Raw genomic sequence first — 13,922 nt, forward strand, 5'->3', positions numbered from 1 at the left:
GCACGGCACGGGCTCTGCTCACCAGGCTGAGCATGCTGCCAGGGAGGGACTTGCACCTCCAGCCCCGAGACAGCAGCGCGCCCCTGAAATTTGCAGCCCAGTCAGTGGAATTCATCCCTGCACACCCGAGCGACACAGGCCTGCTCCCTCGCAAGTGAAATTCATGCTCAAAAAAAAAAAAAAAAGACCCAACCATTTTATTTTGGCAAAACGTCACGCTTGGGCAAAAAGCATTCGACTGAAATGCTAATTAGAAACGGAAGCTCCACTCAGCTCCTCTCTCTGGTTTAAAAGAGAAGCTGAACAACCTACAGGGGCAAGAGACACCCAACTCCAGGGGACTGGACCCCAGGCCCCGCGAGCGGGTCCCACAGGCTGCTGCCCAGGCCTGGGCCTCAGTCCATCCGCTTCCCCTCATGGTGGAAACTCCCAGGGGCAGGAGCGGCAGAGCCTCGGGCCCTGAGAGACCCGCAGTGGACAAAGGGCGTGCTGGCCCCTGCATGCAAGCAGCTGCAGCGCCCCGCCACCCACCACCTGCTTGCAAGCTGACCTGGGAATGAAACCCAGTAGTGAGCTGGCGCCCACCAGGCGGGCCACCACCCCAGGACCCCAGGGGAAACCCCAGGGCCTGGGCCACCTTCCTGCCAGACCACATCTACCCCCGGAAACTTTGCCCTGGAAAGATGGGCTGTGCCCCTCCTGGGCACGGGGCCTTTTTTATTCATTCTCAAACTTAGAAAAGGCCCTTTCGCGTTACTCCACCGGGAAGAAAACACGTCTGACCCCCCGGCCAGCGGGCAGCGCCCCACTCCCTCGCCAGGCCCTGCCCAGGGACCAGCGCGCTGCTCTCCAGGCAGGGCCCTCGTGTGAGCCCGAGAGGGGGGCCCGCAGGCCGCGGGGAGCCTGGCTCGCCGGGCAGAGCACCTCGCGCTCTCCGGCACCTGCGGGCGGCGGCCACCCTGCCCGGAGGCCGCTCTGCGCGTCCGCCTGAGCCTGAAACCCCGCGGCTCCGTCTTCTCCTCCCCAGCGGTTGCTTCTAAGCCCCTCGCGGGTGCGCCCGGGCCGGCGGGTAAGAACCGGGCCGAGCGCGACGCTGCAGGGGTTAATCGGAGTCTCTGCAAATGAGATTTAAATATAAACCTTCCCTCCCGGGGGATCTCCGGCCCGAGCGGCGCGCGTCGGGAGGTGCGAAGCGGGGCCGCCGCGGGGGAGGGGCGGCCGGCGGGGAACAGTGACCCCTGGAGGCCGCGGGCACCGGCGCGGCCAGCGGTCCCGGCCCGGCCCGGCCCGTCGGCTCCCGCTGCGGCCTCGGCGGGCGTCGGCGCGGAGAAGCCACCCGGCTCCCCCCTCGGCCGAAACGCGCTATCTCGGGGGCGGGGGCACCCCGCATCCGGCTGCAGCGAGGGGGGCCGCTCCAAGTAACTTTTACGTCGGGCGCGCGGGGAAGCCCCGGGCCAGAACCCGGGGTCGTGGGATCCGCAGCCGGCGCCCCGGGCGCCCGCACCCGGGAGCCCTCGGCTGGCACGTCGGGGCGTCGCCATGCGCCACCTCGGAAGAGGGACGCGGTTCTTCACCCGAGAGGGGGTTCCCAAGCCACCCCTCCCCCGTCCCCGGACCCCCAGTCCGCGCCCGGCTCGCGGCTCCCACCCGGCTCCCGCCTGCGCCGCTCTCCTCGCTCTCCACGCCCACGAGCATGTCCCCTCTCTGCCCCCGGCGCCCCGAGGCTACAACCCCAGGGTTCTGGAAAGCACTTGGCGGGGACTCAAGCCGCGTCCGGGGCCGGGGCGCCAGGCAGCGCCGAGGCCGGTGGCGCCCCGGGGAGGCGCCGCTCGGTGCGCGGGGCCCGCTCGCAGGTCGCCCCGGGCCCCCCGCGCAGGGCTGCGTTAGCGGCGCGCAGGCTGGGCTCCGGCTTTCGCAGAAAGGTCCTTGTTGTGGCGCCGCGACGGGCCGGCGCAGGGTTCCGGCCCCGGGCGTGGACAGGACGGGAGGGGCGCGCGAGCGGGGCGCCCCCGGAGCAGCCCGGCCGGCCGTCTGCGTTCCCCGGGCCGGCGGCCCCGCGAGGGCAGCGCGGGTCTGGGGCGCCGTGGCGGCCCGGGGAACCCGGGGAACCCGGCCCCTTCCCCCGGCGCGCGCCCCGCTCCGCGGCTCGTCCGGGGCGCAGCACCCGGGGGCCTCCCCCAGCGCGGGGCGCCGCCGGCCCCGCTCGCGGCCAAGTGCGCCGTCCTCGGAGAGGCGCGGGGTCCGGGATGGGCCCCCGACACCTTCCCACTCGCGACGCCCGCGTGCCCCGGGGCTCGTCCGCGCGGGCAGCGCCCGGGGAAGGCGGGGGCCGGCGCGCGGCCGCGGAGGAGCGGGCGAGCCCACCCGGAGCAGCGCGGCGGGCCGGGCCGGGGCGGGAGGCCGGGCGCAGACGCAGCCGCCGCGAGGCCCCGCGGCCCGACCCTGCCTCCCGGCCGGCCCGCGCGGCCCCGGGGCGGGGCGGGGGGATCGCGGCCGCCACTTACTTGGAGTTCGAGGAATTCCAGTAGATGGGCTCTAAAACTATCGACCTGGAGATCGCAGTTCTGCACAAAACCACCAAAAGTCCCCAGCAGTACTTCCACACCGAGTCTCTCCTCGCAGCCATGGCCAAGCTCTCCCCGCTCCGCGCACCGGGCGGCGGAGGCTCGGGGCGCAGGCCGGGGGCCCCGATCCCGCGGGCGGCCAGGGGAAGCGCGCCGACACTCCGGGCGCGCCGCGCGGCTCCAGCCGGGTCGCAGGGGCTCCCCTCGGGGTCCTCAGGGCGCGGGGCGGGCGCGCGGGCGCGGGGCGCGGCGGCGAGGCGGGCTCGGGGCTCCCGGGCGCCCCGCCGGACGCAGCGTGGACGGCCGGCTCCCGTGAGGCTCCAGGGTGCCGGGCGCGGGGCGGCGGGGAGGGCGCGCGCCGGGGCGCCGGGCGGCGAGGCGGAGGCGCGGGCGGGGGCGCAGCGCCCCGAGCGGGGCCGCCTCGCACTATAGATCCAGGGGCGCGGGCGGCGGCCCGAGCGCGCGGGGGCCGCGGCGGCGAGCTTCCATGTCCCGGGGCGCGGGGCGCGGGCGCGGGCGCGGGCGGCGGGGGCGCCTCCGGGCGCGGGGCCTCCTCGGTCCTCGCGGCTCCGGCCGGCGGCGCAGGCGGAGGGTCGGTCCCCGGCGCGGCGCCGGGCGCGCGGGCCTTTGTGTGCGGGGAGGGCGCCGGGACCGGCCTGCGCGGCTCCTCTCCGGCCGGCGCCGCGTCCCCGCCAGGAGTCAGCGCGGCGGGCGCGCTGTCAGGGCGCTATAAACGCCGGGCCCCGCCCCGCGCCGCGCCGCCCATTGGCCGCCGCGCCGCCCCGCGCGCTGGTTGGCCGCCCCGCGCGTCCGTCGGCCGCCCCGCGCCGCATTGGGCGCCGCCGGGGGCGCCGCTGACAGGTGAGCCCCGCCCCGGCCCGGCGGCGGGGAGCGGGGCCTGCGCGCGCACGGCGCCCCGAGCGGCGGGCGGCCCGGGCGGGGGCGCGGGGGGCGCGGGGGGCGGCCGGGGGCGCGGGCCCCAGCGGAGGGGCGCGTCCGGGCCGAAAGTTCGGCCGCAGCCGAGGGCCGTGCGCCCCGCGGGTGTGCCCGTCCCGCGAGGGCCCCTCGGCCAGGGCGCGCTCGCGCCCCGCCCGCCCCCCACCCCGGGCCGCCCGGGGCGTCGCGCCCCAGCTCGGGGCGGCAGATCTCAGCCGCAGGGCTGCGGGGCGCCGAACCCCGCCGGGGCCGCGCGCGGGCGGGGCGCACGTCGGGGCGCACCCCGGCCCGCCCAGGTCGCACCCCCTGAAGTGCCCCCGCGCCCCCGGGCAGCCAGCACCCCCGCGCCCGCCGCGGGACCTGCTTCCTGATTAACCCGCGGGACACACGCTCGCCTCCCCAAGGTGGCCGGGAATTTAGGGGTGACGGTGACGAACGGCGCCCCAGCGGGGAGGCGCGGGCGCTCCGCACCCCGGGCTCCGCCGCGCGGCCGGCACCAGCCGCCCGGAGCCGGCGCTTCCACGGACCCACAGCGCCCACCAGCGGCCGCCGGGCGTCCGCGCGCGCACCCCGCCTCTGCGCCCGGCGCGGGGCCCCGGTCTGCTCGCGCCCCGAGGCCCGGGCTGAGTCTCTGCGAGCGGCCTGCAGCCGGGCGCCCCGCAGAGCCGGCGGCGGACGGGTGGACGGCCGAGCCGGGCAGCAACACGCCGTCGCCCGCGCGTTCCGGAAACAACGTGGGCGCCGGGGTTCCCTCCCTCCCCGGCGCCGCGGCCCCGACCCCGTTCCTGCAAACGCAGGTCCTGGGCCGAGTCTTCCGCTGGGCCACGCGGAAAAGGAAAATGCAAAGGGCAGCGCAGCCCGCTTGGACTTTACGAGGGTCTCTTGCACGTGGCAACTGCTGAAGAGTCCTGGCCCGGAGAGCTCGTTTTTGGAAACGCTGAACATCATATGATGCGTTTCCACGAGTGGGGTTAAAAATGCTGGTCACATTATTCCAGTCGAGGGGAGGCAGTCCAGTTGCTAATAAACCTTTAATATGAAGAAATTACCTTTTTAAGGCTCCAAGATGGTAAAAACTGAGTGGGAATAACTGGCAGATTCCCAGGGGGCCTGGAAACCCAGCAGGGGCTCCGCGGTGTCCCCTCTCAGGGGTGAGAGGGGGTCGTTTTTAATCAGCTGAAGAACCTTCAGGACGCGCGTGCAACCTGATGGCAAGTTAAACGGTCTTTGCAGAGGAACTAGAACTGCCCGCGCCGTGTTGCCTATTTAGCAAACATGTTGTGAAGCCTGAGTTGTGACCTCTGAACTGCTACATCCTCTCCCAGCAAGCCAGAGGAAAGATGGACATTTGTATTGTCTGAAAATAACCCCGGCTTCCATTTTTAGCAAGTCAGATATTCTCACATCCAGAGCATTTTGCCTTGAGAAAAATGTAAACGCACACTCAGGCGTTGTTTCTTTTCGTGTCTATTTGATCGACAAATAAAATCTTCCAGGCTATCGTCTGACTTCAGTGCGAGGAGCTGCCTCCACTCACGTTCATAAATTGGGTCTCGCCCTAGAGACAGAAGGGCTTCGGGAGAAGCAAGTTCAGGGTGCCAAGGCTCTGCTGTTTCGATGAGTAATTTCCAGAGTGAAAAGCATCACCCGAAGCCACCTGTAACCACGACGGCCCGTGCCACGCCAGACCAGAGAACAAGTTAGGTGGCATGTCCAAGCCTAAGCTGGCATTTAGAAGAACCAAATCGCGTCCCTGAGGGCCTGTTCGACTCGGGCCTGCATCTTACAATTGGAGAAACACAGTTGTTTTTAACCATCTCTAACTTCTCCAGCAATACCCAGCCCCGTGAGTTTTCTCTCAGCAGAAGTTACTTCAACTGTCTCTAGGTAAAGGGACACGTCTCCAAAAGTCAAGCTAATAAAAATGCCTGGAAATTAGAGTCAATTGGAGAAATTGAGAATGTCAGTCTATAGCCGGAGGCAAGCGTCAGGCGGCTTGTTTAAAAAATAGCAGGATCAGCTTCGCCCAAGGACGTGCACTCACTGTCAGTCTCTGGTCTCCGACTTCCTAAGCAGGCTCTGGTCTCCAGAAGCTGTTTCCTATGTATCCCGCCAACGCCTACTTCAAAAGCCGCTTTCGTGGGAGTGCAAAGCCCTGCCTGTATCCTGACGGGCAGCAGAGGAGCTGACTCGTGCCAAGGTGCCGGCGGGGAGCGCCCACCTCGCCCACTCCCGGCGGGAAGCCTGCCCGCCTGGTCTCTGGCTTGCACGCTGTATTTCACACCAGTCACCAGACTTTTACAACTAATGCAAATGACATGTTGCTCATCTTGAGGAGATGACCTTTCAAAACAAGAGTGTAATGAAACCCTTTCTTAAAAGCCGCCTTTGCCGCACACCCTGCCCGCCTGTCTGCGTGGCACCGGAGGGTCACACACTGGGGCTGGAGCTCAGTAGGAAAAGCATCGTGACAGTGGCCCTTGGGTCCAGCTTCCCCTTGGCAAGGTTAGTGGTGACTCCTGCAGGAAGAGTTCCAGCCCGTGTAACGGTGCCTCATGGACAAAGTTATTTCCCACAGCAGCCATTGAACCTCCACCTCAATCTTTGCTTCCTCAGGCTTGGCGCCTGGCAAGAAGCCTCATGTCCTTATTTGCAAATCAATGGGTTTAGCGGAGAAGCCAAACTCCTGGCACCACTGCAAGTGGGACTTGGGAGTGTACGCGCAGGGAACAGCAGGGAACAGCAGGGAACAGGCAGCTGTCTGGTCTGGCCCGTTGCTCTTTAGTTCCAACACCCAACCTCTTAAGAGCCCTCCACAGACTACTGGGCACTGCGTGAGTTACCTTCTGCTGTAAGCGCGCAAGGGGTGTGACAGTCCAAGGAGACGACTCATCTCCTCCAGGCCCATGAAACCAATTTTTCCTCTTTATCCCACTCTACAATGAAATCCGACAGAATTTCAGCTAAAACCCAGCTTCAGTAGTGCACTTCCCCGGCCTCCCCTCCAAGTGAAAGCTTACAAAACTAGGAAACGATCATGGTTCACACGCACGTAGAGCCTAACCTCCAGCCCTACGCAGCCAGGCCGCGCCACCTTGCAGTTGGACCAAACAGAAAACATACGGACATCACACTCACCCCTCTTTGGTGGAGTAATAGTGACACTGTCAATTACCGAAGATTTTTCTACTCTTTAAATGGCTTTGGAAGAAACTGTTTGAAAAATGTCACTGCCCCTACATCCCCGATCAACACTGGCAGCTCAGGAAGGGCCCTCGAGTCCAGCCCGTGCCCAGCGCAGGAACGTGCTGGGCCCACCTGTGCCAGGGGCAATGGCCCCAATGCAGACCTGCTGGGGCTCACGCCCCTGGGTGGCCTCCTGCGTGTGCACGGGACACTCTATGGCAGAGTAATCGGGAAGAGTCCCGCCGACAAAGGTGACAGTGGAGGAGTCCAGAGCGGTGTTAGGGACAATGCGGGGTATCACAAGCGCGGGGGCGCGCTTGGGCTTCCAGACTCCCGGCCCCGGAGGACCTTTCCCAGAGCCCGCTTCCGGGGCCCTTGCCTGGCCGTTCCTCCCCAATGCCTGGCACTGGGGCGGGCACGCGAGTCCCACAGGGAGGCAGCCAGCTCGGAATGCCTCGTGGCCAGTAATACAGAACAGAGGGATGGTTCTGGGGGCAAAGGGATAGAAAATGGGTACAAATGAATACAGGAGCTCAAGCTCGTAGTAACAGCTTTTAGAGAAATTTTACTTGTGACCAATGGGAGATCTTCAATATAAAAGGAGGCAGTTAGGAACACTGCTTATTTTACCGCTGAAAATGAGAAACAAAACCTCTACAAATTAAAGACCTGGTTTTCTCCAGGGAAGGTGGTGACAAAGATTTAAGGACATAGCACAGCTCAGTGACTCGGCCGGGGAGTGAGGGCTAAGAGCCTAAAAGCTGTAAATGCACAGGGAACTGAGCTGTCAGGCTCAACTACAAAACCCACCCCTCTTTGCAAAGCATTAAAAAGAGTCCTCACACCAAGCTAATTTAAAGGTTTGGTTTATACAATAATTCTGCAAACTCCACAATAGAAATGGCAATAACTACATTTTAAATACTGTAGTAAAAATAAACAGTCATTAATTCTATAATGCATTAAGAATAACCTAAAAAGCAAATTGTGAAGAAAGGCATATTTAATAAATTAGGCAACATCTAAACTGCTAATAGATCAGGAGAGAATTTGAACTTTTATACTATGTATACAAAGGCAGTGGAAACAAAATAAAACAAATTACTACACACTGCAGCACAGAAAAGATTGGGTGTATTTTATTAACAATTTACATCCTCTGTCCTGTAGCCTGGCACAGGAACAGTTTCAGGATCTGCCGAGTCCCCAATAGCAAGCAGATACTGCAATGTCACTAAGTGACTTACTGTGATTTCACACCAGATGTGGCAGGAATAAAGTTTTCTTTTAAATTAAAAGGCACGCATAAGATGATTTGAAATATTTTTAGGTCCAGGCTACTCTCTTAGATACAATGTTCAGAACACTGGTATAGCAAAACAATTTTTAAATAAACATTTCCCCAAACGTGAATACACAACTTAGGAACAATGGATCTGCACGGAGCAGGTTACATTAAAAAAAAAAAAAAAAGGTGTAAGAGTCATAAGAGTCAGGAAATAATTAAAGCTAACTGTATTATAGAGATTAAAAAAGGACTTGGAAGCAACCTATATCCACCCCTTAGGCAGGTAAAGTGAATGTTTATTAGGTATCATGTTCGCTAAACGTCAGTTCTCACTACAGTTCATGCCTATTTAAAATTCTATCTTTAAAATATTTAAACGGAGTTTATTGTTCCTTACCACAATTACTCTTTGAACGGCTCAAACTAAAGCATCAGCATTTTCTCAGCATGCACACAAATAACTCGCCGTCTAGTCATCTTGTTAATGTGTTCTCACTTTTATGAAAGACTGATCAAATGGTCTCAAAAATATTGGAGAATAATTCCCTCAACTTTGACGGTGACACACGCTGCTGCATCTCAGGTAGCATTTTATGTCCACACCCTTGTCTTGAGTCAACGGTTTAATACCAGTAGATGCACACACAGTCTGTAAGAATAAATGGGGCAGGCTCGATATATGAAACAGAAGTCGTCCATAAGCTGCCACATGCAGAACAAAACAAAACCTTTTAAGAAGTAAAATGTGCTGGCCCCCAAAACATGCAGGTAGCCTACACCGAGGAGGACTCAACTCGCCTTCTGGGAGAGGACAGAGCTGCGCTTCTTCCTAACGGTCAGCCCACTTTTAAAATAATCTAAGGCTCTACACATTGTTATAGGCATTTTTCTAGTCTCTAAGCCCAGTGTGGTGGTAACAAACATATCTTGTAACAGAGGCACAGGCTTGAGAATATGAATCTTTTCCTGGGTGCTTAGTCCTTCATAAAGGTAATACTGATGTCATCATTGCTGTATCAGCATAAATTAAATACTTGTAAAAATAGCCATTAAATACTAATTCATGAGAATATTTAATGTACATAGAAATCCTATGCTAAAAGTATAAAGGAGAGGAACTACAGCATAGTTCTAAATGGTCGAACTTCAAAGAGCAAACCACCCTCTTTAAGACTTAACAGAACTTTAAAAAAAATTGCTTCAACATATGAATTTAAGACTTTACTTTATTCAGCAAAATCATTTATTTACACATCGGGGAATGCTGGTTTGATTTTGTCAATGAAATAAAACAAACTTAACAGAGACAATACTGAACTGCAGGTGTTCGGTATCAGAGCTGACAACTGTTTCCTTACCTGTGTCGGGAACACGGAGAGCGACCGCACCCCGGGGCGCTGGGCTACACGCGCCAGAGCGGGGTCCGGCGCACCCTGGGGCTTCCGATGCAATCACCAACTTTTTCTTTTTTTATAAATATATAAAAAAACAAAAAGCCAGAAAAACCAGCATTATGATGTAGTAAACAGAGCGGAACTCTGAAGTCGGGGCAGTAAAAACCTTATCAGACCATCCACAGTTTACGGAGTGACCGGCTCTTCCCCAGAGCGCGCACCCCTGCAGAGTCCGGCGGGTGGAAATGCACCACTTTGGAGCAGACAGCGATGATCTGATAAGGGTTTGACTAAGAGGGAGTGAGGGGGAGAAGGAATTGCAGAGCATAGCCCCCATTAGAACAAGCTAACTTTCCAGATTTTCCAAATTAAAAAAACAAAAACAACAAAAAAACCACTTCAACATGAAGCTACCATACAAAGTTTTTCCATTTTTCTTTGTAAAAAGTTCAGAGTTTGCAACTTAATCCTGGGTTTTTAATGAGAAGGACAGTTTTGGTCTGGACTTCCCCTTGCCCAGGATAATTTTTTGTTCTTCTTTTTGTTGACGTTGTCGCTCTTGTTCTAGTTTCATCCTTTCCTCATGAATCTTTCTTTGTTCCTCGACAATTCTCAACTGTTCTTCAGCCTGAAAGTTAAATGTACAATTAGAACTTTCCATGAATTTCATGTCTCCTCTTAGTCAATACTCTGGAAACCAGGTGACACTTTACAGCCAAGGGGCATATACGACAACATGCCCGATGGAATTTGCCTCGGGTCCCACCAAAAGTGACAGGGAATGCAAAACAGATGGACGAGCTGGAGGGAAAGCACTTGCACATTTTGGGGAATGGTGTGAAATTTTCGTTGATGGTGTCAGTTATCAGCAGCAGAGATTCTGTCTTAGTATCTACTTCTGTCTACACCTTCAGAGTATCGGATTAACAGGTGATGAACTGAGGCAGGAGCTTTTCTAGAGCATGCTGTCTACTGTGTAGACGGAGAGATGGAAAAGTGTACGGAAACCACAGGAAAATTCTCCGCTGGCCTACAATGCATGATTAACACACGAGCACAAAAAACCAAAGCCCCCTTGCTGCAGAGGAAGCAACACCGTCTGTTTGCCCTGGCCGACCATGAAATGGACACCCGTATGACCAACTCCCGCAGAGCCTGCAACGCCAACTTCCTTCCTGCCTTCCCTAGGCCATTTCCACTCTTTGCCAAGAAAGTGCAGGCCAGTCTCCGGAGCGCCTCCCTCGGCAAGTCTCTCCTTCCTGTCTCCCAAAGACAACCAACCCCACCGCCTCCTGACCCCCTTCGCTCAGGGGTGCCACCAGCCCCTCTCCCAGGGGAGCCCGGGCCAGCGCCACGCCGATGACGACTGTCACCACGAGGGGGTGGCCTGTGGCATGCAGTAGGGCAAGGACGGGGAAGCCGCCGGCCGCACAGCCTGCGCCGCACAGCCCGGTCCGGCAAAGGGGATCTAAGCCCAAAGGTCAACTGCTCCAAGGTCGAGGAAACCCGTTCCAAATTTTGAGTTTTTGTTCTCAGTCATCACGTGAGCTGTCCTCTTCATTCTCGCCGACCTTGGTGTGAAAACACTCACCCACTGCAGCCTCTGAAGTGCCTCCCCACTCCCATGCCAAGTCTACCGGTGAGAAGCTGCGCCCATGTCCAGCCCTCTACCGACAGGATCTAGACGGTCAGAAATCGGTACAGTTGGTGACCTGTTTCTAGTCACTCTTCCGTTCATTTGCACCTTGCACCAATGCATCTCTTCCCCCGCTGCTCTTCACCACGGAACACTAAGGTCAAGACATTAGAGGAGGCCCCCCCTCCCCAGGGAGCAACATCCAGTGTGACCGCATTATAGGCACCATGAAGAAGCTGGGGAAGGTCAGGGACTCTGGTATGTAACATGTGCACCCGCTGCCATCAAGCCAGGTCGGAGATGAGGAAGAGCAACATGGGAACGAGCGGCATGAAAAGCAGCACGGAAAGGGCGCAGACCTGCCCACGGCGCTGAGGCTGCAGTCCTCTGAGTGGGCCACCCAGCAGAGCTAAGTGCATCTCCTCTCCCTGGACGTCTTCCTAGGCTGCTGGCCAGCTGGCCACCGGCCCGTCTGGGACACTGACACGCACCATCAAAATCCAACGTTCCAGATTTCAACGCCTCACCACTAATCTGAAAGCAGAGCCGTCCTACCTCCCCAGCGCCACCTCCCCCACTGTCCACTGCCACCTGCCCGGCCGCACTCCCGAGTGGTCTCCTTTTCCAGGCTCCGCCCTCCACCCACAGAGGCTGAGCTGACTCCCTTGCTCGCGCACGCTGTCCGGACCTCTCACAGGATCCTTTCCCCCCTCCCTCCGCCCGCCCCTTCTGCTCAGGCCATTCTGCTTTCCTCCCCGAAAGCCGACCTGTGCAGTACGTTTATTTCCAATCACCCCTCCTGCTTAGACCTGGCCTTTCACAGATGACTCTACCGTGGAGAACCACCTGCGCCCCATCACCTCAGGAAGCGTGCATGTCCACTGCTTCCCCACAGGCATTGTGGTGTAACTAGACTGAGGTTTCAGGGTCCTTCTTACACCTTTCTTAGTGGGCCTCCCTTTCCAAATACTGAAACTCACGCTTCAGAGTATCTGGGCTTGCCCCAAGTATAGCATGAAAACACTGTGCAGAAGAGGACTTCAAAAAATTTTCTGAAAGAATATTAAAATTCTCCATTGTATTCGTCAACAGCCCTTCAAATACTTGACAGCTACGCGCCGCCAACACTAACCCAAGAACTAGGACCCAATCTGCCAAAAAAGCCAAGCCAAGCCAAGCCACGTTTGGGTTAGTTCCGCTTTGACTTTACAAATCAAGTAATGCCTGTCGGTTAGTATTTTCCCATTTGCTTATGGGCAGATAAAATCAAGTATCTTGATAAACAACTTGGAATTGAAATAATCAAAAACTGCCCTTTTTAACCACCTGAAATTGCTGAGCGCGCACCCTGTGGCTAAGCGAGCATCAGTCAGGGCTGGGACCCATCCTGGAACCTTTCATCACAGGCACTTAACTTTAAATTTAGTCAAATGCAGCTTTACTATCTCTGCAAGTTACTTTTATCATTAATAAAAGTGATATTACTTGTAGAAGTGGAAAAACAAGTTACATATAATTCTATCAATTAGAGTAATATTCGCAGCACTGACATTTTCATCCATTAAAATATGTATACAGGCTCTCTTCAAACGAGCAGAATCAAATGTCTATGCACTTTGTGGTGATATAAACACACACGTAGAATCCCCTACATTACAGCAAATACTTTTTGACTATGTAGAAAAGTTGACTATAGGTATGTTGTAATTTCTAAAAACCTGGGCAATTTTCATCATTCTAAATGTCAAGCATTTCTGTGTATAAATTTATTTGATCAGATTCTGTTTCCATGAGATAATTTTTAAAAGCAAAATTAATTCCTGTTATTTTAAAATTACTCCTGTTATTAATTCCTGACTTCTTGTCATTCTCTAAAATGGCCGTAACATTTAAACTCCCCGGATCACTAAGAAGGGGTTTCTTCATACCACATCCTTGCCAACACTTGGTACTTGGGGGGGGGGGGGTTTTGCTTCTAATTTGGTGCTCAGCATTAGGAGAAAGAGAGGGACGCATCACTTAGCTTTCTGATACAGTTTCACAACTGGATTGTAACTGTTTTACATCCCACTTGCATGAATCACCTCCTTTACTAGGTCTCTGAAGCTGGTTTTCTCTCGAGGAGCTGGTCTTCGTTGCTGTTGAAGAATCTCCCTCAGCCCACTTTCTCTTCCAGTCTTTCTTTCCCTTGATCTGTTTTTTAAACCTCATCTCTCCCACTCTTATCAAGCAAACATCTTATTACACACAAAGCTGGCTTACTAATACAACTACGTTTTTCCCCAGTGTCCTGAGATCCCACACTCCAGGCTTACTCTAATCCTTCCCTAAAGGGCTTTACCTGCTCCACTTTCTCGCCCCCACCCTTAACTATTCCAAGGACCAGCTCAGGGGCACCTCTGCCAGGAAGGTCCCAAGACTTCCCAGGGCAATGAGGACAGTTCTATACCCATATCCATATATACAGTTCTATACCTATACCCGTAATTTCCATACTACCAGCTAACTTTTCTTGGAATGGTCCTTGTCTCCACAATTAACACATTAAATTCTTCAAAAGAACTTCATGTCTATGATTAATTTCTACATTGCTTTTTAGACATAATATTCCTCAATATAGACTGCATGAAAATTAAGTTTGGCTACTCCCTCCCCTTCCTCTTTTAAGAGGTGAGAATGCATCCATTCTTCTTGCTTTATAGAAAGCAAAGGAACCATCCACATCTCTAGCACATTCTTATCTCATGAACAAACAGACCGCTGCATCAGTAAGACAAACCACCATTACTGCCAGACTCAGGAAAGTCCAAGGTTTTCTAATAAATTCCCCTACCTTTTAAGAGCTATTCTTTTAATGAGTCCTTTAATACAGTTCATGTAGTACTTACTATGTGTATGTATGGATTAAACTGTGCTCA

The 13,922-nt window shown here is 56.3% G+C and overlaps 2 protein-coding genes across 4 annotated transcripts in view; both read right to left on the bottom strand.

The window, feature by feature from the left end:
• The window catches only part of EFNB2 (ephrin B2), a gene marked incomplete at both ends in the record, with an annotated part of 37,094 nt that extends 34,468 nt beyond the window's left edge, over positions 1-2,626 (bottom strand). For all 3 annotated transcript variants that reach the window (XM_084235081.1, XM_084235082.1, XM_084235080.1), the window contains one exon: positions 2,505-2,626. In XM_084235081.1, coding sequence (XP_084091207.1) covers positions 2,505-2,626 — 122 coding nt within the window. The remainder of the gene's footprint in view (positions 1-2,504) is intronic.
• A 7,071-nt stretch (positions 2,627-9,697) lies between these two features.
• ARGLU1 (arginine and glutamate rich 1) overlaps positions 9,698-13,922 on the bottom strand; it is a gene marked incomplete at its 5' end in the record, with an annotated part of 16,098 nt that continues 11,873 nt past the window's right edge. The window contains one exon of the mRNA XM_084234363.1: positions 9,698-9,996. Within this exon, the coding sequence (XP_084090489.1) occupies positions 9,832-9,996 (165 nt within the window). The 3' untranslated portion in view covers positions 9,698-9,831. The remainder of the gene's footprint in view (positions 9,997-13,922) is intronic.

Source organism: Talpa europaea (assembly GCF_964194135.1).
Source record: "Talpa europaea genome assembly, chromosome: 6".
NCBI classification, from domain to species: domain Eukaryota; kingdom Metazoa; phylum Chordata; class Mammalia; order Eulipotyphla; family Talpidae; genus Talpa; species Talpa europaea.